The following is a 21,571-nucleotide window of genomic DNA, read 5'->3' as shown; positions in this document are numbered from 1 at the left end:
ACCGGGTGAAAAAAACTAGATTTTTTCCACCTATTGCTTTCCTGTTAAAAACCGTGGGGAAAATCGTACTTCCATGGTTTTTTCCACCTCTAGTGGCAAAATTCAATAAAAATAAATAATAAAAGCAGTATATTCTTCTATTCTATTCACTCTTCTTCTGGCCTTTTTTTCATCTCTCTTATTTGCAATGACCAAATTAGTCACTTAATAGATATATGAATGATTAATTTAGCACGAAAAGAGTTTTTTTCCGGTTTTTACCGGTTTTTCCCACATGTCCTAGCAAAAACCTGTTTTTGCCGGGTTTTTGCCCAATTAAAGTGCATTTATACCTAACTCGTGTTAGGTTCTTAAAGTGGTCAAAATTAAATATTAAAGATATTTCTTTAATTTAGAAACTAAACTAATACCTTCCAAGTTGTCCACTTCAAATATTTTGTTTTGAACCAAAGTCACATCACCTTTAAGAAATTTCAGTTCACAATACTTTTAAGATGTGTTTGAGCTAATTATTATTTTAAGAAATTTCAGTTCACAATGCCTTAAAGAAATTTCATTTCACAATGCCTTAAAGAAATTTCATTTCACAATGCCTTAAAGAAATTTCATTTCACAATGCCTTAAAGAAATTTCATTTCACAATGCCTTAAAGAAATTTCATTTCACAATACCTTTAGGATGTTTTTGAGCTAACTATACTTTTAAGAAATTCCTTTAAGAATTTTTTAGCTCACTATACCTTTAAGAATCATTGATTTCACTATATAGAACCCTTATATATATGTATATATATACATGGTAATTAATTATTTAAAATGTTATTCTTACGAGGAGACTACCCGAGGTGATAATCACCGATTTGGTTGAAACTAGGTGGGTATGTAGACCTTATGGTAACATGAAATTTCACAAAGGGGAAAATTGCAATGGGCATTAGTTTTGCCATGGCAACCGAAAATGTTTTTGACAACACAGTATGTATATTTTATCATTGAAAATAACATGGGAATCTGAGCACTTCTAAGGGTACCCCCTGTGAAAAAATTTAAAAAAATTTAAAATTTCAAAACCAAAAAAAATAGATCAAAATTGACAAATGAAATGAATTTTATGATATTTTGATGAATTTTGGTCAATTCGATAATAGAAGTTCTCTAGTTTTACCCGTATCATTAAATTTAGTCTCAACCACAAGATTGAATTATCGTATTCTTGCACAACATTTAACCTTAATTATGCCTTATCCTCTAAAGTTTGCGATTACTTTTATCATTGTATAAAATAGTCTCTATATGCACCGAAAGATTTTATTTCCGTTAAGCTCTATTATAATTTTTCCCAATACATAATGTTATACTTTCACTTTTAAATATTATAAAATGCTTTGGTGTTTCTTACCCTTATTTCTAGCTTTGATTTCTGCCTCAAAATTAAAATGCAACCATAAATACGAGCGCTTTTAAAATTCATTTTAAATTTCAAATGCTAGACTTAGTTATTAAATCCTGTACTACCTAAGTAAAGAGTTTTTTAGTTTTATTAAAAGTACAGTTTTCCCAAAACATTTGACATTTTCATTAAAGTTTCTATGGAAATTAGTGTTGGAGTTTCAAACCTTTCGAGTTCACAAAATAATAAATGTTTTCCATTTCACCGCTTTCAAACTCATAATATTTGGTTTTCCATTTGTTTGCTTTGTTTTGGTTCAGCACGTTTTGCGTGTCCAACATGCTCGGTGTGCTTGATGCAAATATTTTGGCGTGTTTATTTCGTTGAGTATTTTTGCTCAAGTTTTAGAAGACTGGTTCGGAGAAAATTCAATTAAAAATCTTTTGAATTTGGGTAGTTTGGAGATTTTTTCCATTTGAGTAGTTTTTGAGAATTTAGTTATTTTTCAATTTTAAGCGATCGTGTCTGTTATTCGTTTACTTATTGGAGATTTATTTATTTTACGAAAATTTTTAGTGTTTTTTCTATTTTGAGTGGTTTTTTGCAATTTTGGGCTATTCTGTAAAAATCAAAAATGACCAAAAAATTATGATCCGTCAAAAGTGACAATACGCGTGTGCAGAAGAAATATCAAACAGACGATAGTATCATATGTAACATAATTACTCATAAGTGTGCCAGAAAGAACTTTTTCTCAATGAAACCTTGTTGCAAGGATATGACGTAATTGACGTCCCTTCCCAGTCGGTGACGGTTTTATCGTCATCAAAACTGGTTCTGGCAGGGAGGGAAGGAAGTTAAAACCAGGGTGGTTGTGAAACAAGGTCTCATTTAAATTTTTAATACAGAGATGATAAACAGAGTCACACTTATGAGTAATTATGTGACATACATGTATTATATTATCGGTCAAATTCAAAATCGTGGCGGTCTGTAATGACGACGTAAGTGATTTTAATGAAAAGCTTCGACATACGGTCGATGGTGTCAATTTAAGTTCTGGGAACCAAAAATAAACATGTATTTTACGTCCGCTTAAGCATTTGGCTTATGATTTGTCTAATAAACCGGATTTAGCGTTACATACTGTCACTACTTAGAATGAAAATTACACAATCGATAGTTTGATACTTCGATATCCGCCCCATCTCCACATGCGTATTGCCATTTTTTGATGGATCGAGATTCTATTTGTCATTTTTGATTTTTACAGAATAGCCTTCGATCCGGCGTAGTTTTGTAGATTTTTGGACCATTTTTATTTAATTTTGGGGCAGTTTGTTTTTTAAATATTCGTTTTTTTTTTTAATTTTAGGAGGTCTAAAGAATTTAAAAAAAAAATTGGACTATTAAGTTTTTGAAATTTTTGAGCGATTTTACCACTCTCCAATGTAATATAAAAATAATTATTCAAAATAAAATTATATTAACTGTACCTCATGGTACACTCTGTTAAATAAGTCTTCGGCCGTTGGGATTTTGCGATTATCTGAAAAACTGAATGATAGCAAGTTGAAACCAATTTTATTTTTAATATTTTACTAATATCTTTCATACATATGTCTTGATTCACGTGTAGCATTTCCATATCCGCCGGAAACGCCAAATATCGTTTTTGACAACTTTTTTAATAATGATTTTACGCCCCTGAAACCTGCATTTTTGGATTCTAAAGGGTTGATTCATATTAAGAAAGTGCCATTGTTTTCCGGCTACGTCGCACGGCTGCTAAGATATGGCCTATTGAAAATTCGGGTCTCATTCGGAAAATTCTAAAATTCTCGAGGCGACCGAGAAATAAAATCTTATTGTTGAGGAAAAAAACAACTTTCGTCGTTTCATCAATAAGCATATATATTGATTTAACGAGTTGTTGGAACGCTGTGGTTATATGCCGGATTAATAATATTGATTAATTAGACATTTTCCAAATGAGACCCTAATTTTCAATAGGCCATATCTTAGCAGCCGTTCGACGTAGCCGGATAACAACGGCCCTTTAGAATCCAAAAATGCAGGTTTCAGGGGCGTAACATCATTATTAAAAAAGTTTGGCGTGAATCAAGACATAGGTATGAAAGATATTAGTAAAATATTAAAAATAAAATTGGTTTCAACTTGCTATCATTCATAGTTTTTGAGATAATCGCAAAAATCCCAACGGCCGAAAACTTATTTAACAGAGTGTACATGTTTTGTTCATTACCTGTTTAACTTAATCAATTAATTTCTAAAATGAACAAAAAATATTTTAACATAGACAAAATGTTATTTGTCAAGAAAAAATATTTTGTAACGATTAATGATCAAAATATTATTTGCGTAATTTCACATACAAATTTAAGTATAAAACTTATTCGGTAAGCTCGATTTCCAAGCTCGTTTCAATGACTCTCTAATTTCCAAAATCTTTGGCAGCGTTGTTAGTATAGTTAGGAAATTCAATTGCACCAAACTTTTAATGCAGTTATGGGTGATTGTTGGAGCCATTTTAACTTAGATGCTTAACGATTAAATAATGGAAGGAAAACTAACCAAAAAACTTTAAGAGCTAAAACAATCACCATAAAAAATTACGGGACCTCCGATATTTTACATATGAATCAGTTGCTCAAAGTGCACAGCGACCTTTGTTTTTGTAAGTTAATACCACAGAGAGACTTTCTTTGAACTAGATCGTGCCACATTTCCCCCTTTTGCTAAGGCTGATTCTTTTACTGAGTTTTCGCTATGCCATTTTATTAGTTTACTAGCTGAGCTCAGCTAGTGGTGTGTTTCAAAGGCACCCTTTACCCCATATTCGAACCACCGCAGATAATGTCCGTGGTACCCTTTACCCCATGTCCCCATAGTCGAACTCCCCGCCAGTAAGGCCTCCTCCCCCTTTTCCCCAGGGGATAATTTCCATGGTACTCTTTTCCCCATAGTAGAACCACCCCAGTTTGGCCCTTCCTCCCCTTTTTCCCCATGTGATAATTACCGTGGTACCCCCTCCCCCCTTTTCCCATGTGATAATAGCCGCGGCACACCCCCCCTCTTTGTCCCATGCGATAATTACCTTGGTACCTCCACCTCCTTTTCCCATGTGATAGTTACCGTGGAACCCCCTCCACCCTTTTCCCATGTGATAATAGCCGCGGCACACCCCCCCCCCTCTTTGTCCCATGCGATAATTACCTTGGTACCTCCTCCCCCCTTTTCCCATGTTATAGTTACCGTTGAACCCCCTCCACCCTTTTCCCATGTGATAATAACCGCGGCACACCCCCCCCCTCTTTGTCCCATGCGATAATTACCTTGGTACCTCCTCCCCCCTTTTCCCATGTGATAGTTACCGTGGAACTCCCTCCACCCTTTTCCCATGTGATAATAGCCGCGGCACACCCCCCCTCTTTGTCCCATGCGATAATTACCTTGGTACCTCCACCCCCTTTTCCCATGTGATAGTTACCGTGGAACCCCCTCCACCCTTTTCCCATGTGATAATAACCGCGGCACACCCCCCCCCCCTCTTTGTCCCATGCGATAATTACCTTGGTACCTCCTCCCCCCTTTTCCCATGTGATAGTTACCGTGGAACTCCCTCCACCCTTTTCCCATGTGATAATAGCCGCGGCACACGCCCCCTCTTTGTCCCATGCGATAATTACCTTGGTACCTCCTCCCCCCTTTTCCCATGTGATAGTTACTGTGGAACCCCCTCCAACCTTTTCCCATGTGATAATAGCCGCGGCACACCTTCCCCCCTCTTTGTCCCATGCGATAATTACCTTGGTACCCCCTCTCCCCTTTTCCCATGTGACGTCATTCTGTTGTTCACAGGAGTATTTTTTAATGCTATTTCAATTAATTTGACAAATTATTCAACAATAAAAAATAATATATGTCCCTTTAAGGCCGCACCTCTAACGAGCTCTAAGCTGTTTTTTCAGTTCGAAGAACTGTTTTTGTTATAATATATGCCCATTTATGAGAAGTGGTGGTTTAGAAAATTTGGTTGAGTCACTCTTGTAATTTTTTTAAAAATATTAAAAATGAAATGTTTGTATCAATAAAAGTTTGTCGATAATTGAGCCAGTTTTTCAAAAAACAAGGAAACAAAAATAAATTTTTGTAATATGAATCGTGTACCCGTGTGTAGGTGCTGGTTTGCTCAGATTAAAAGAGTGTAATTTAATAATATTTTTGGAAATACTACTGAAATTAAATACTATTATAAATAATTATTAATTAAAAATAAAGCAATTACAAAATTCTTAGTTAATTTTTTGTTACTAGATGGCGGTATAAAAATTGGATTACATGTTCAAACTAAAATTTTAAATACTAATAAATTTAAACACCATTATGAATTATCAATTTATATTAAGTGAAAAATACAGCAATTCCGAAATTCTTAGTTATATTAAGTGAAAAATACAACAATTCCAAAATTCTTAGTTATTTTTTATACGAGATGGCGTTGGGAGCCTAAAATGAATGAAAATGACAAGAGAATGAATTCTAGGAATATAAGTAATATAATTTATTTGATATAAAAAGAAGATAAAATGTTCAAACTGAAAGTAAAATTAAAATGAATAAAATATTAACGGAAGCGAGATTCGATCTTTCCCCCATTCGCTCTCCGATGTGTCAATCGTTAAAAAAGTAAAATACGGAAAACGCGGCTCCCGCTTTCTTCATAATTTTCTATGTTTTAAATACTTCATTTTTTGACGATGTTAACTAATTAAATAGTAAAATTTTGATATCGAATCTAGAGATCCGAAATGCAGGGAATGCACATCTGGTCTCAGAATTCAAATCGGGCGAGTGGTTGATTTTATAATCACCGCGAGTTTTTGATTTTATAATCACCAGCAAAAAGTAACGGGCGACTTTAAATTTTTAACAGTGTTTCGATGTTTTAAATTGTTTGACGGTGTTAACTATTTAAATACGAAAATGTGCATATCGTGGGCAGTGCTACGAAATCCAAGGAATCCAAATCTGGTCTCCAAATTAAAATCGGGCGAGTGGTTGATTTTATAATCATGCTCAAAAAATAATGGGTGACTTTAAAGTTTCGATTCGCGGATCCGTCCCGATCGTGTACACGTTAAGTTGACGTGATGCGAATTCCCCCGTTTTGGGCTGCCTTAAAAAGCATCCTATACAATTCAGCGGGATTTTAAGGCGGAGGGAAAAGTGAGCTCTAAATATACTCCGCTGCCGCGGAGTATAATATCTTTATATTGGATTGTTTTCCAATAAGACAGAATGAAAACACACTGTAGTTGCCAGTGTTGGGTAGTATTTCAACTACTTCTTTAAATACTACTTTAAATACTATTTTAAATACTATTTTAAATACTATTTTAAGTACTATTTTAAACACTATTTTAAATACTATTTTAAATACTATTTTAAATACTATCAGTATTTCGTATTTTAAATACTATTTTAAATACTATCAGTATTTCGTATTTTAAATACTATTTTAAATACTATCAGTATATCGTATTTTAAATACTATTTTAAATACTATCAGTATTTCGTATTTTAAATACTATTTTAAATACTATTTTATATACTATCAGTATATCGTATTTTAAATACTATTTTAAATACTATCAGTATTTCGTATTTTAAATACTATTTTAAATACTATTTTAAATACTATCAGTATTTCGTATTTTAAATACTATTTTAAATACTATTTTAAATACTATTTTAAATACTATTTTAAATACTATCAGTATTTCGTATTTTATTTTAAATACTGTTTGATAAAGTATTTAGTATTTTATTTTAAATACTGTTTTAATAAAGTATTTAATATTTTATTTTAAATACTGTTTTGATAAAGTATTTAGTAATTTATTTTAAATAATGTTTTGATAAAGTATTTAGTAATTTATTTTAAATAATGTTTTGATAAAGTATTTAGTATTTTATTTTGTTACTTTTTTGATTAAGTATTTAGTATTTTATTTTGCAACTTTTTTGATGAAGTAAAGGCAGAAGTAAATGAACCGAAGTTATTGAATTAGCGCTTAGAATCGGAGAGCGTTTTCCTTATGAAAATGATGAGAAAATCGAGTTAAATAAAAGCTAATTTCCATCCCCGTCTTTTGACGTGATAAATTGCACTTGGGAATTGTTGGTTTAGCTATTTATATGTATAAGTAATGATTTCATAAAAATAAAAACGTTTTTTTTCGGCCTATAGAGCGCCCAAAATTTCAAATTCATAAGGAAAACGCCTCCAACATAGAGAGTATAGCAGTCAGATAACTTTGGTTCATTTACTTCTGGTAAAGAGTAATACAATATTCGTAGTCGAAGGTACGTACCACCTTTGAACTAATCAAGCGGTGTTTACCTCCATCGTACAACCGAGTATCGAATGCTTCTAAGATAGTCTCTGCTTAATTTTGTTTCGTAATAATGTACATTACCTTTGAAATAGCATTGAATTTATTAAAAGACTTAGAGTCGATTAGAACTTTCATTGACCAGCTTTTGACACTCGGAAATGTTTTTATCGCTTCCTGGATAAAATAAAACCCTTAAAATTTACTTTAAACATTTTGAATGAAATATAAATACCAAGTTTTACATTGAAGCACTTTTATGGCTATTTTTTGATTTTGAGGGGTGGTTTTTAGAGTCTCATAACTCTGAAACGAAATTATTTTGGACCCATGTTAGTTAGCTTATTTGACACAATTGAGCCTATAATGTACGCCAGAATTTATGACATACTCTTTCAAAATACACAATTGGTTTACAAAAATTTATGATAAAAATTTACAGATATTCTAATACATTAATTCAATAATTTTATGGTACCACCTGATCTTATCAAAAGACAATAAACATTTTTGATTTTATTGCGCTTTGTAAAATTCTTGAAATGATTATGCTAGAGCCTGGTCTTTTCCGAGTCCACTTTCGAAAAACAAAACTTAAATGTATAGATTTTAAATTAAATTCCCTGTTATAAATTGTTCTTTTATTATAGATCCCATAATTATCTATAGAAATTCAAAACATAAATCTTTCCTTACTTCTAATGTATAATATTAATTCTAAAGAATCACCAGAGCTTGTAAAATTTATTATCATTTTCCATTACAATTGTGAATGGTTTTCCTCTGGAAGTATATAAAAAGTTCTTAGTAATTACAGTAGAACAGTTTTGTAGTTTGTTCAATACCTACTTCAGATTTCTATTCGATTTTATAAAAGTTAGTCAAAGTTTAAAAAACGAAATATTTACATAAATAAAGTAAATTTAAATTTCAATCAAGATGTTATAATAAATGGATTAAATCACGATTAAATGGATCAAAACCATGATTTAATCAATTTCATCATGATGTAACCCATTTAATCATGATCTGATCCATTTAATCGTTATTTAATCCATTTAATAATGATTTAATCCATTTAATCGTTATTTAATCCATTTAACCGTGATCTAATCCATTTAATCATAATTTAATCCAATTAATCGTAATTTAATCCATTTAATCGTGATTTAATCCATTTAATCGTGATTTAATCCATTTAATCGTGATTTTATCCATTTAATCGTGATTTTATCCATTTAATCGTGATTTAATCCATTTAATCGTGATTTAATCCATTTTATCCATTTAATCGTGATTTAATCAATTTAATCGTGATTTAATCCATTTAATCGTGATTTTATCCATTTAATCGTGATTTAATCCATTTAATCGTGATTTAATCCATTTGATCGTGATTTAATCCATTTAATCATGATTTAATCCATTTAATCGTGATTTAATCCATTTAATCATGATTTAATCCATTTAATCGTGATTTAATCCATTTAATCATGATTTAATCCATTTAATCGTGATTTAATCCATTTAATCGTGATTTAATCCATGTAATCGTGATTTAATTCATGTAATCGTGATTTAATCCATTTAATCATGATATTCTTATTAATCATGATCATTTTTCGTTTCAGTAAAAAGCGAAAGTTATTCATTTCGCAAACGATGTCAACGAAATGTCTGCTATTAATGTGCTTCGTGTTAATTGCGCTACTACAGGTTGCAAACTGTGATCGTGGAATACCCGATACGAGAGACCCAAAGTATCGAGAGCACCCACACAATCTTAAAAAGAGTAACGTTGCTTCTGTTGTCCTGAAAGTCATTTTGAATACGTAAATAAATGCACAGACTTAAAAAAAATTTAAATACGAAATTATTAGTACATTTCCTAAGCCTAAGATTTTTAGACCATTTCACGAAATACATAAAGAGAAAGAAACAATTAAAGCCAATCAGGCCCGTAGCCAGGATTTTTTCAGTTGATGGGGCCAAGCAAATTCCTAAGGGGGCACGTTCACTGCCTTACAGAGATTTTGGGGCGTCCGCTTCAAAATGTGTATATATTGCCCTAATATATGTCATAACTAAAGTAAATTAGGAACAAATATTCCTAAATTAAACATGATACATTTAGTGGATTTAGAAACATTTACATCGACTTATCCCAATCTTTTCCGATATTAATCGGGGCACAACGATATTGTAAGGGGGCACAGAAACATTTTGAGGGGGCACGATGGGACACTCACAGATATTTTTTGAGGGGGCACAAATTATTTTTGAGGGGGCTACAGGCCTGAGGCGAATTTAATGATTTTCTTGAAACTAGATGACCCTAATTTAAACTTTTTCTAGACTATTTATTAAAAAAACTACCTACGCTATTTAAAATCTAAAAACAAAAGTTTAGTTCAGAAAAAAAATCAGCATAAAAAGGAAAAAAAGAGAAAAGGGAATTTTTTTCGTAGATTTAAATAATTTAAAATTGCTAAGTTTAACAATGTTAGTGACATCTGGTATAACTTCATATATTTAAAATTCAGACACTAATGTCGTTACCCCTGTGAAAGTATCTTCTCACTTGCCAAATTTGTATTATAATAAAAAATAGAACTATTTTTGTTGCGTGTATGGCACTACGATATTTTTCTAGGTCTTTTTGAAGTAATCTTATAAGTGACCTTTATCGTTAACTAACAACCTGTGTTAGTTTAATTTTCCAACATAAAATATTAAAATCGTGTTATTATTGAGTTTAATAAATTTAAATAAATTTCACTAATATTTCTAAAGTAAATTAAGATTTTTACACTGTTCCTGTTTTTACTATTTTGATGTAACAAAACAACAACAAATTATAAAAGTAATAATATCAAAATAATCTTCTAATTGTTTACTATTCACTATTCTAGATACATGTACTGGTAAAGCATATTGCGATAAGAAGCAAACCTTTTACAATTACGTAAACCAAAATAAAGTTTGGGGAGTAGCTTGCAGATCATTCAATACATTAGCTGACCGCTTTTCAAAAAGTAAATTATGTTCAGCGGTTTTGACGGGTAAGTACCTATGGTTTCAATTATTTTTCAATAATTTATCTGGAATTAAGTTTCGTGGTATATCAAATGTTGCGCGTCAAATGAACGAGAAAGTTTTCTTATTTTAAGAACAACGTCTAGGAAGAAAAAAATCCTGAAGTTACGTGAAGTAATACCATTTCAAAATCGTGTTAATATGGCAAGTCACACATACTCGTTCATAATCTGAAACGCTAAGCTTTGGATATTTTTAAACCTTAGTTCATTTTAATAAACAGTAAAGTACGTAGATGTAAAACATCCTATTTCCAAATTCAATTGTGTTAATTGTTTAGTAATTAAATAGTAATTTGTAACGTGAGTATTTTAACGGCACTGCCATCTTTAATTATTCTCGTAAACTACATCCAAAACAGTTTTACAAAAAATTGCGTTAGTTTACACTAATGGCTTTCAAAATAATTTCTCAAAATAGGTACTTAATACCATTTGGACTTTTAACTATTTTCAGGTTCGGCTACTTTATGTGGAATAGCATCATCTGATGATAAATGCAATAAGGGATGCCATTCACTTGATAAAACGTTTAACGGGGTATGCATAGTGGAGAAAGGCAAGAACAACGCGGATGTAGCAAGATGCATTTGCTACGTCGACTAATAACACATTGTCATGTAATATGAAATAATAAATGTGCACAGTTCCAATTATTATTTAATCTATTAATACTTTTAGTATAATAACAATAATTTCTGAATTTAAAAGAAAAAACTTCGTTAAATTTGCATATATAATTTTTAATATACCTAGTGGAACTAGTGGTCTGACATGTTTCGAACCGCTTTGCAGATCATCATCACGCAGAGACAAAAGAGCACTAATATTTTAGTGCTCTTTTGTCTCCGCGTGATAATCTGCCAAGTGGTTCGAAACATGTCAGACCACTAATTCAGAAATTACAACCAGCATATAGACTGCAACAACCTTCCTTCAACTATAGTAACAATAATCAACTAGCCTAATACCCAAGGCACCACGATAAGCCCAAGCTAGCTAGCGACTTTCAATGTCTTCAAATCAGGTGGCCGGGTTAAATGGCGTAGGAAGATGAAGGCAAGCCCTTTATGCCACGCCAGTCAACAGCTCCTTATACTAACTATAACCGTTAACCTCAAAACGTTTTTATGGAAAGGGGAAACCGAAGATGTCGGGACAAACCATTTTAGACCGCGGGGATAGAAGCTACAAACTCAACGTGGGAGGAGCTGGGATCGAACACAGCTCTTCTTTCACGAGGTGAAAGGGCCAAGCACTCCGCCACCCCACCTAAGCTACTAAACGTTCCCGTTATCCTTTTTCCATCAAACGTATTTTTCAGAAAATTTAAAGATAGTCGTTTATTATAAATAGATTATTGTCAAATTTAAAATTACTTAAAGCTAGCATAAACCCTGTCTTGACCCAAATTGCTTTTAAATCGAGAAAATAATACACTATGAATTTGGTTTATATCCGTTGGCTCAATCTTTATGGGCTTTCTCGAAATAAATCTCAAATTAAGGCTGGTTTTCATTAGGGCAAAAACGCCACGACGGTGAACGTCGACGCGAAAAATTCCCGTTAGGCCTAGTGCAATATTTTTGCGTCGACTCTCACCGTTGTGGCGTTTTTGCCCTAGTGAAAACCAGCCTTAAAAGTTAGTTGTGGCGCCAGCTTTTTTTATTTTTTTTTTGCGGTAGACGTGCAGAAGACAAAATGGGTTGATGGACAACAGAATTGTAAATCGTCTGTGTTAAGGTATTGTTGTTGCAATTTTCAAAGACGATTTAGTAAGGTTTAAACGTAGTCTAGCTGTAGTTTTGTCCAAATAGTTTATCGCGTCGTCTTGTATTCTACCTCACTCAAAAATGAAAGGGCAAACTAAACTGCTGACGAGAGCATAGAGGAAGAAACTACTATCCTAGAGAGGAAAAGAAGGCTAGCGAACAGTGGCTCAATTGACCTTTGTGCCTAGTAGAGTGTCTCCACCTATCGATGAACGGAATAACTATAACTTTATTTAAAATTCCGTAATGGCTGTCCTAAAATAGGCCGTACTTCGAACAATCGGCCTATGCTAGAAGTTACCTCTCCAGAAGTACTTTCTTCCTCCATGACGAGAGCTCTGTTATAAGGATACAGCAGGAAAAGACTTAAAATAATATTCTTTAATTTACGCAAATCTAATATTTTCGAAGTCTGGTCCTTAATTTTGAATTCGGATGCCCCTTACTAGAACTTTAAATTTTGTAGGCCCCTTCTGTAACTCAAGTAGGCAGAGGCTTAGCGATAACACCAAATGCTGACGAGCTACAGAATAATATCATCTCACATCGGTTATCAAAATAAACTATTATTTTTCATTGTGTACTTATTTCTTAATTTTTACAGGAATTATTTTTTTAATAAATGAAAATATTAGAATTATATCGAAATCTGGAGACAAAGTAGGTATTTCACTAAATTGCGCTAAGATTAAGAAATAGTGCAGAATGATGTTGCAATCACCTACAATTTTCACTAGTGTTGTAAGTTGGAAAATGTCCAGGCCTTTTTCCAGAAAATTTTCTGAAAAAAATAAAAACAAGTTTTCATTCTGGAATGAAAACTTGATTTTTTTATTAGTCTAATATTGTTTGCAAATTTAAATAAAGCGGCATTTTCGCCTCATTTTATCGAACCTAAGAGTAAAACTAAGCCTCTAGGCTAGCTTTAAACTGATAACAATTAATTTTTTGTAGTATGTTTACTGATATTGGACATTTTATATCGATAAAAAGTTTAAAAAATTAAAAACCTCTAAAAAGTAATTTATGTTTCAATTTTTTATTTTTCTGATTTGCGGAACATTTTCCGCATTTTATTTTTCCGGAAAATGAACAACACTTATTTTCACAATGGTGAACAGTAAACGCGTTGATGGTGGCGCAATTTTTTTGACTCGAAATAAAGTCTAAACATTAAAAAGTCGAGATTACCAAGAGTGTTGTTTTAAATAATTGAAAGATAATTTCATTTTAGGTTACCTGGGGTTTGCATATTGTCTGAGTTTATATAATGTTGGTTGGGGTTGGGTTAGGCTAGGCTAGCTTGGGTTTGTGGCTTTACTTGGATTTGTATATTTACCGAGTTTTTAGTTTGTTAACTTTTTGTTTTCTACGGGTTCTTGTGTTAGTTTAGTTAAGTTTGACTTTGTAACTATAATTTAGGGTGGGTTGTAAGTTTACTTAGACTTGTATAGTTTAATTTTTCTTATCCGTTTACTGGGGTTTATAGGTTTACTACTAGGTAAATTCAAGCCTGTTTTAATCTGCCACGAACCTACAAAGGTACATTTCGAACAGTTATATCCTTGAGTAATTCTAAAGGTATGATGCAATTTTGTATATTATGGGTAAAATATTCTAAACCGAGCTATTTTATTAATCCAGTCAGGTTTAAGGCTAGTTTCCACTTAGCGAAAAATGCAGTTTTCGCGAAGCGAATTGACGCGTGCGAGTGAAATTTAGTGAAGCTCCAAGCTACGACGAAAATTAAATTCGTCGCGAAAGTCTCGAAAATTCGTCAAGTGGGAACTCGGCTTAAGAGAATTAAGATTTAATTAGAATCCCACCAACGCTCTTGCTTACTTTAAAAAATAACTGCCACCAAAAAGATTTTTGAAATAAATAGAACGGAGTAGTCATCTCGGAAATTTGATAAATTTCCAGCTAATAACTTTGTAGCGCAAACAAAATCAAAACTTCACTGACAGAAGATTTTTTATCGCGCTTCTATAACAGGCACGGTAAACTATGAGTCCTGACATTTTCGACATAGTCATACAGTCGGCTTTTAGGATGAACCCGGAGAGTGGCTTGTAGAAGGGAATATCTTCCGACAAAGGTAAACGCCCATTTTCCCAGCTGTTCGATCTATAGGCTAAACCTATTTTTTTTTTCAGTCACCTTGGGGTAGCGACGGAGGGTGGACCATGATACCCATTTATCTTCGTGGCTGTGACTGTTGAGGAATCATGTCCATTATAAGGATAATGTTCTTCCCACATTTTTGATATTTTCTATCGATTGCCGATGGCCCATATTTTCCCTGATAGATAGCCTGATATTTAGTTTTTGAGGTTAATGTCCTTACACTTAAGGTTTTTCTTGGATGGTTTCGATCGAGTACACCATCCGTAGCCACTGTCCCTAATCGAAATAATGGCTTTTTGTCCACTGAGACGATGTTATTTTTGTCGGATACGTGTTAAGATGAGGAATCTTTTGAGGGAGGGTGTGTAGTCACTCGAGGTCATCTTTAAAGTGGAACCGAACCCTTTCCGCCATTCTGACCTTGCAGTCACGGATATACCGCCCTTTTAATTATTTTTTTTCGCGGTAGCGTTTGCGTGGACTGAAATCGAAACCTTTCCCTCACTCCTGCTGGCTCCTCTTCTCGATATCGAAGACGCTTTCCAGAAACTATCGATTTTGGGTCTCTCACTCGCTCCCTCTCTCCGAAAGAGTATTTTTCTTTGAATATCAATATTTCAAAACGTGGGACAGCTTTCTCTGGTCCACGCCCACATCTTTCACTCTCAGATTTTCAATTTCTACCCCCGGCGATGAAATAAAAAGGTTGCTCCTTATTGAATTTATACGATTCGCATACAGGGCATGTGTATACTTTTTTCTTTCACGTGACTTCATCGTCTCTATAGCGGAAAGTTAGTACCATCCGTCTTGGCTTTGTCTTCGATCATTGACCGCCATCTTAACTACGTTTCTCCTGTTTGATAATTGACACTTAAACCGCTACTATTGCTAATAGACACTTGAACCGCTACTACTTAAAATTACTACAATAGCTAATTCATTTGGGAAAATTAATGTTTCGGATATTTTGATTATTATAAGGAGCTAACCGTTCTACGTCACACGACGTCACCCATGCTTTTTCCTATTGAGAAATTTTACCCAACATGGCGGCCATAGCCAAAGCTACGGAGTGTTAGTTCCCTATACACAAAACAAAAACATATATCTGCTTTTGTCAAATCTATCCATTATTTTTAGGTCACTTATCTAAATTTTGTTAAAAGATCTATTGGTTTCATGTAGGAAAGGTGGTCAAAATTATTATTTTTCTAAATGACCATACGCGGGGGAGGTTTAAATTTTTTAATACAACATCGAATGTACATCTCCAATGTATAGTTTTGGAATTTCAGCTCTTAAATAGAAAAAATAATTGATTATTATACCAGGAGTCTGACATTCGTAGAAATCCCGTACACTCTAGCAAAAAAAGGATTTGAAACTCGCGAAATCGGGCCGAAAATTAGTTCCAAAATCTCGAAAACATCCTTCAAAACCAGATATCAACGCGAAAATCGTTGTTTGAAATCCCAAAATCAGTTCCTGATTGTATCAATGTCAGATCTCTAATTATTATACCACTTTAGAAACCAAAATTAAATTAACCCTGAAATATATCGGTTTTAAGAAGCCTTTACTTAAGTATTTTAGGGACCATTGCTCTAAATTTACACTAGCTGGACAGTTAGTTAATCCATGTATCTTAATTAAGTACAACTGATTCTTGAAAAAATTATCTTTAATTAATCGAACTTATTTAAAGATTGTTTTATTTTAACAACATCAAGAAATATCACATCACATTTTAATTAAGAGTGAACTTAAGGTAGCTGAAGACCAAAGTACTCCACTGCATTTTGTAATGCAAACGTTAATTTAAAATATATCTAGACTGTATAGTGAGCTGTTTATAAAAATTAAATCAAATAATACACTTTGATCGTAGACAAACTCGGCTATGTTAGCGTTACAGTGTAATAGATTGAACGGCTTTAGGAATGCCAGTAAGTTCCAATTACTTCAAAAATTATATTTATATTTTGGGTAATTTGGTATGTTCAAATTTCAAATATTTATTATCGAATAATTTTTAGTTTAAAATATATAAAATAAATGAAAATTTATATTTTAGACACAAAAATGCTGCTGAATCCCAAATTTCTAAAACCCCAAGTTAAAAAACGAAATAATACGTTTTATTCGTAAAAATAAATATTGTTCAAATTAAAAATATATCAAACTTAGGGCTTCCAACCACTATACTTTATCTATTATTTTGTCTGATAAAATCTAGATTTTTTCAACTATATCAACCCAATTTTTTTTAAACATTTGCAGTTAACAATCAGCTGGTTCACCGTAATATGAAAAAAATATGAATAAAAATTGATTTTATATTCTTTTTATCCACGACGTCCGATCAGAAAAAAAACCTTAAGTTTACCTCACGCGATATAATACTTTTCCATAAAAGTCGATTTAACCGAAAAACTCTTTCTGTCCACATGATAATATTATTAAAAATTCTATAGCAGATAGAAGTTAGATTAGCGAATTTTTAATTTAAAAACAGATCACATTTAAATAAAACTACCCAATTTAATTACATAAAATGTAAGAAAAAAAGATGTATGATAAACAGATACAAGAGAGAGGAGAGCTTTAAATATAGGCAAAAATAATATCCTAAATTCGAATTCCGAAAGCTTTCTGATTGACGGTTTGATAAGGAAGCGTTTACCCACTTCCGGTACGTGACCTCCGAAAAATCAGTCGCTGTATTGTCCTATCACGTCCAACATTGAAGACTCGCGGTTCGCGCAACAGCACGTTATCAATGTTGGCCGTGGTCTTATCTACAGTTGGTTACCATGGTAACAATTGAGCTAAATTCTTCGGAGTTCCGGCATGAAGTGGGCAAACGCTATTGACTACACTCGATACAGCCTAAGATGACGTCATAGGTCACCGACGTCATGCGGAGTGGTTAGCACTTGGACTTGGCAAAATGTAAATTATGAAACATGTTAGTTAATTAAAAAAACTCCTAAATTGATGGTAAACGATATTGCAACAAATCATTTAGAATTTCCCAGCAATTTACTTCCCTAAAATCATTAATTATGTTTGAGATTTTTATGTAGTAGCTTCTCCTTATGTATAACTTACAAGACCTGATTTCTTTGCTAGGCAGCTAGTGTGTCGGAACTTTAGTTCAGCCATGGGCCAAATAATGATAAATCATTATTTGGCCCATGGTTCAGCCTTGTGGTAAAGCTTTTCAAATAGTCATTTTTCCTACAGCACCTTATAAAATTGAAAGGCAGATAGACGCGTGATAGAGAATATCGGTTGTTCGTTATTATTTCAGTGTTAATTTTCTACGTTAAATTTGGCAATCTGTATAAAATTTATAAAAATAGTTTTAATTTATATAGGAGATATTACAGTTTTTTTTACTTAGGTTAAATTAGGTAAGTCGTGAATATTATAGTGATATTCTTTAGGAAAGTGAAAATTTCACAAGCCAATATTCCTAAAGTTGCTTTGGGTAAAGATAACGTATGATACAGTGTCGGTTGCTCTAACATTAATATTTCAGTAATAAGTGTTTGAATTGTTTATGTTATATTTGAGTATGAATAATACCAGTTATTCAAAGCAGTTCAGTTAAACAACAACTAGTATTCGTCAGGATGAAATGTAGGTATTTTTTACTACAGCGGGATACACGACGAGAAAATAGTAAGCGGGTTTGATGGGATTTTTAAATTGCTGTAGCTACGTTCAATCTCTTTTTTCTTCTTCGTGTATCTCGCTTTATATATAAAGAGAGTACGCAAATGCTTCACTCAATATAACTAGAAGCCGAGCCATTTTCGCCATTGAATTGGGAATAGTACCGCTAAAATGACATAGCCGCGTTCGGTAGTCGTGGTTTCGCGAAACAAATTCTGAAATTTCCAGTCGGTGCACTCAGCCGCCAACTCTATAATTATACGGGTGGCGCTATCTATAACTTTCAAGGTATTAAATCAATTGTATAGTATATAGTTACCGCCGCTAACAGCGGATGGCGCCACCGATTATAATTTTAATGAAACATTTAAATTGGAATCTACCTTAACAATCCAAACTTAGACGACTTGACAAACTTTGTTTTTTACTTGGCAAATTTCACTTGCCTCCCCCCCCCCCCCCCCCCCCCAAACGTACTCTCTTCGGTACGCCCCTGGGCGTACGTGTCATGAAGGGCTTGCCACCACCCTCCTACGCATTGTAACCCGGCCACCTAAATTAAAAAGGCAATACAAGTCTTGGGCCTAGGGTGGTGAATTGGGTATTAGCCTAGCTGATTATGTGTCAGATATTATTGAAACTCGCTTATTCTAATTAAATTGACAGATAATTATAGCTTACTTAAATATCATCCGAAACAAAAATACTGATCAGAAGTCAGTTATTCGTACGCGTATAGAAATACCTAGAAACTAAATTGACCGACTGGCTATATTCGCTTCGGAAATCTCTAACGTTACTAGAGGTTATACGGTGTATTTTGGGCGGCATATCACTTACAAGGAGACACCCCGAAGTGTAACCCACCGATTTTGTTCAAACTCGGGGGATTGGTAGGCCTTCATGTAACTTGAAAAATCCTAAAGGGAATTTATTCAATGGGCAACCGTTTTACCATGGCCACGAAAATGTTTTTGACAACAACAAATGGAAATTTTTCCATTGAAAATAACATGGGATTCTGACCGTTTCCTAGGACCCCCCCCCCCCCCCTGTGAAAGATGTGAACAAATTTCAAAATTTGGAAAATGCCAAAAATAGAAAAAATTGATAAAAAATGACAAAAAAAACATCAAAATTGATCAACTTTTGATCCATCCCATGTTATTTTCAATGGGAAAATTTAATATTTTGTGTTGTCAAAAACATTTTTCGTTGCTATGGCCAAACGGTTGCCCATTGAATAAATTCCCTTTAGGATTTTTCATGATACACGAAGGTCTACCAATCCCCCGAGTTTGAACAAAATCGGTGGGTTACACTTCGGAATGTTTCCTTGTTAGAAGCAACAAACACAACACCCCACACAAGGAGAACGCAACCCGTCAAAAGTCTCGCGTTTTCTTGCGTACAATTTTTATTGGTTATACGCTCAGCGCCTGATGCCGTCGGAAGGGAAAATTCGGAAATTATCTCCCCCCCCCGCCCGCCCGTAAAACGTTCAGCGTAAAGGCTCGTCCAATGAAATTCGTACACAACACTGCCTTAGCGTGTTTAAAGGCTAGCTGCGTTCTCCTTGCGTTTGTTGCTCCTAGATATCACTAAGCCAAACTGCGGGTATCTCCTAGAAAAGAAACCCGCAATCTAGTCCCGCTAAGCCTCGCTTCCCCCTCAGAAGATCCGGCCGTATTAAGCCTCGGCTCGAATGGTATTGAGGGGATTTCTAGTCTGTAAACAAGGAGCGCAGTTCCAGTTACGGCGCTCCATTGAAAAAGTAATAGGAATATCCGACACGACATCGATCTTTCGCGGGCAGCGTTATAAAAGGCGGGGAACGAGGGTACGGGTTGCGACGTTAAATTGGCGTTTTCGATCGAGAAAGGGTTCTTTCAACGCGTCTCTACGCGGTTTCACTCTATCGGAATTAGTATCCACTACTAAGTCTTCCGTATTGGCTCTTCTCATCTCGGAGGCAATAATATAAATTGGTTCATTGTTGTAGGGAGAGCTGTAGGCGTTCGATATAACTGGGATGGTGGGGTGGCATCGCGTTTTGGTGGTGCCCGCCAGTTATTGCAATAATGTTCCTAATGCATTCGCGTGTTTGTCGTTATATCAAGAGTAGACCCTCGAGGAAATTTGATTATCTATCTATTTGTCGATCGCATTGTTCGCTTTGTTTTGAGAGCACGAAATATTTCATCGCGTTTGGTCTGAACCATTTTCTTTCGTTATTGACGTTTTATTTTCCTAAACAATATATATAATTATATATAAATATATATGTATAATGATATTTGTTTCGGACTGGGTTTAAAGTAGTCATATCAAAAATACAGGGTGTTTCAAAAGGTTATGCAAAATCTTTTAAAGAGTTGTAGGGGGTGAGTTGAGAAGTATGCCTGTTTTTCCCCCATTTTCCTACGATGAGTTAAAAGAGCGCCAGAGAGCTTCAAAGTGTGGCCTACTAGCCCCTGGAAGTAGGCTGCAACAAGCGCCAAACCAAGCAGCATGGAAATGTGAACATTAAGGTTTGGGTTCATGTAATTGGTACAAAAGCACTCTGTAAACAAATCGAGGTAGCCAGCGTACAAAAGTAAACTTAAATAGTATTTAAAGTCCCTGCTGCTTGGTTTTGCGCTTGTTGCACAAATTTCGTAGTGGAGAAGCAGAGCTGCCAGACTATGTTTTTTTCGCAGTCTGACAACAAATATATAGCACTGTTCCCATACTCAGATTGTGTTGTTTTAAAATAAATCAGACTATAGTATTTATATACCCTGTGCACCGCCTAAGCATTACAGGGGTTTAGCATAATTCATCCTGGCCGTGACGCCGACCTGTATACGAAATACGGAGTCGCTTCTTAAATCTACACATAGAAGTGTACACAACACAACTCCTACTCACGACTCACTCGTGAGTTCGTCAAAGTTTACAACGACGTAACGCATTATACGTTCCAGTTCGTTGATCGTTTCGTTATCCAGATTTTGAGTGGCCTTCTTATCAAATGGTTCGTTTTGGTACATTAACGAACATAGTGCTCTAAGTCTGCTTCCAGAACACCGCGTATGCATTTGCT

General features: G+C 34.0%; 1 protein-coding gene across 2 annotated transcripts; it reads left to right on the top strand.

Moving 5' to 3' along the window:
• Positions 1–8,616: 8,616 nt before the first annotated feature.
• LOC149951837 (uncharacterized) lies at positions 8,617–11,562 on the top strand. Of its 2 annotated transcripts, none has more exons than XM_090168278.1 (4): positions 8,617–8,725; positions 9,440–9,600; positions 10,721–10,870; positions 11,361–11,562. In XM_090168278.1, the coding sequence occupies exons 2-4, from the start codon at positions 9,471–9,473 to the stop codon at positions 11,507–11,509; spliced, it is 429 nt and encodes a 142-aa protein (XP_090024404.1). In that variant the 5' UTR covers positions 8,617–8,725; positions 9,440–9,470; the 3' UTR covers positions 11,510–11,562. The 2 variants fall into 2 exon arrangements, with proteins under 2 accessions (XP_090024404.1, XP_090024406.1); XM_090168280.1 differs by having other exon boundaries at positions 8,630–8,684.
• Positions 11,563–21,571: the final 10,009 nt, after the last annotated feature.

Source organism: Leiobunum rupestre, chromosome 3 (assembly GCF_980474605.1).
Source record: "Leiobunum rupestre chromosome 3, qqLeiRupe1.1.hap1, whole genome shotgun sequence".
NCBI lineage: Eukaryota > Metazoa > Arthropoda > Arachnida > Opiliones > Sclerosomatidae > Leiobunum > Leiobunum rupestre.
The sequence above is the reverse complement of the archived record's forward strand: the minus strand, read 5'-3'. Positions and strand labels throughout refer to the sequence as shown.

Coding starts and splice junctions, on each gene's coding strand:
- LOC149951837 (XM_090168278.1), top strand. CDS start 9,471: ATGTCAACGAAATGTCTGCTATTAATGTGCTTCGTGTTAATTGCGCTA. Junction 9,601..10,720: donor CCCACACAATCTTAAAAAGA/GTAACGTTGCTT, acceptor TCACTATTCTAG/ATACATGTACTGGTAAAGCA. Junction 10,871..11,360: donor ATGTTCAGCGGTTTTGACGG/GTAAGTACCTAT, acceptor AACTATTTTCAG/GTTCGGCTACTTTATGTGGA.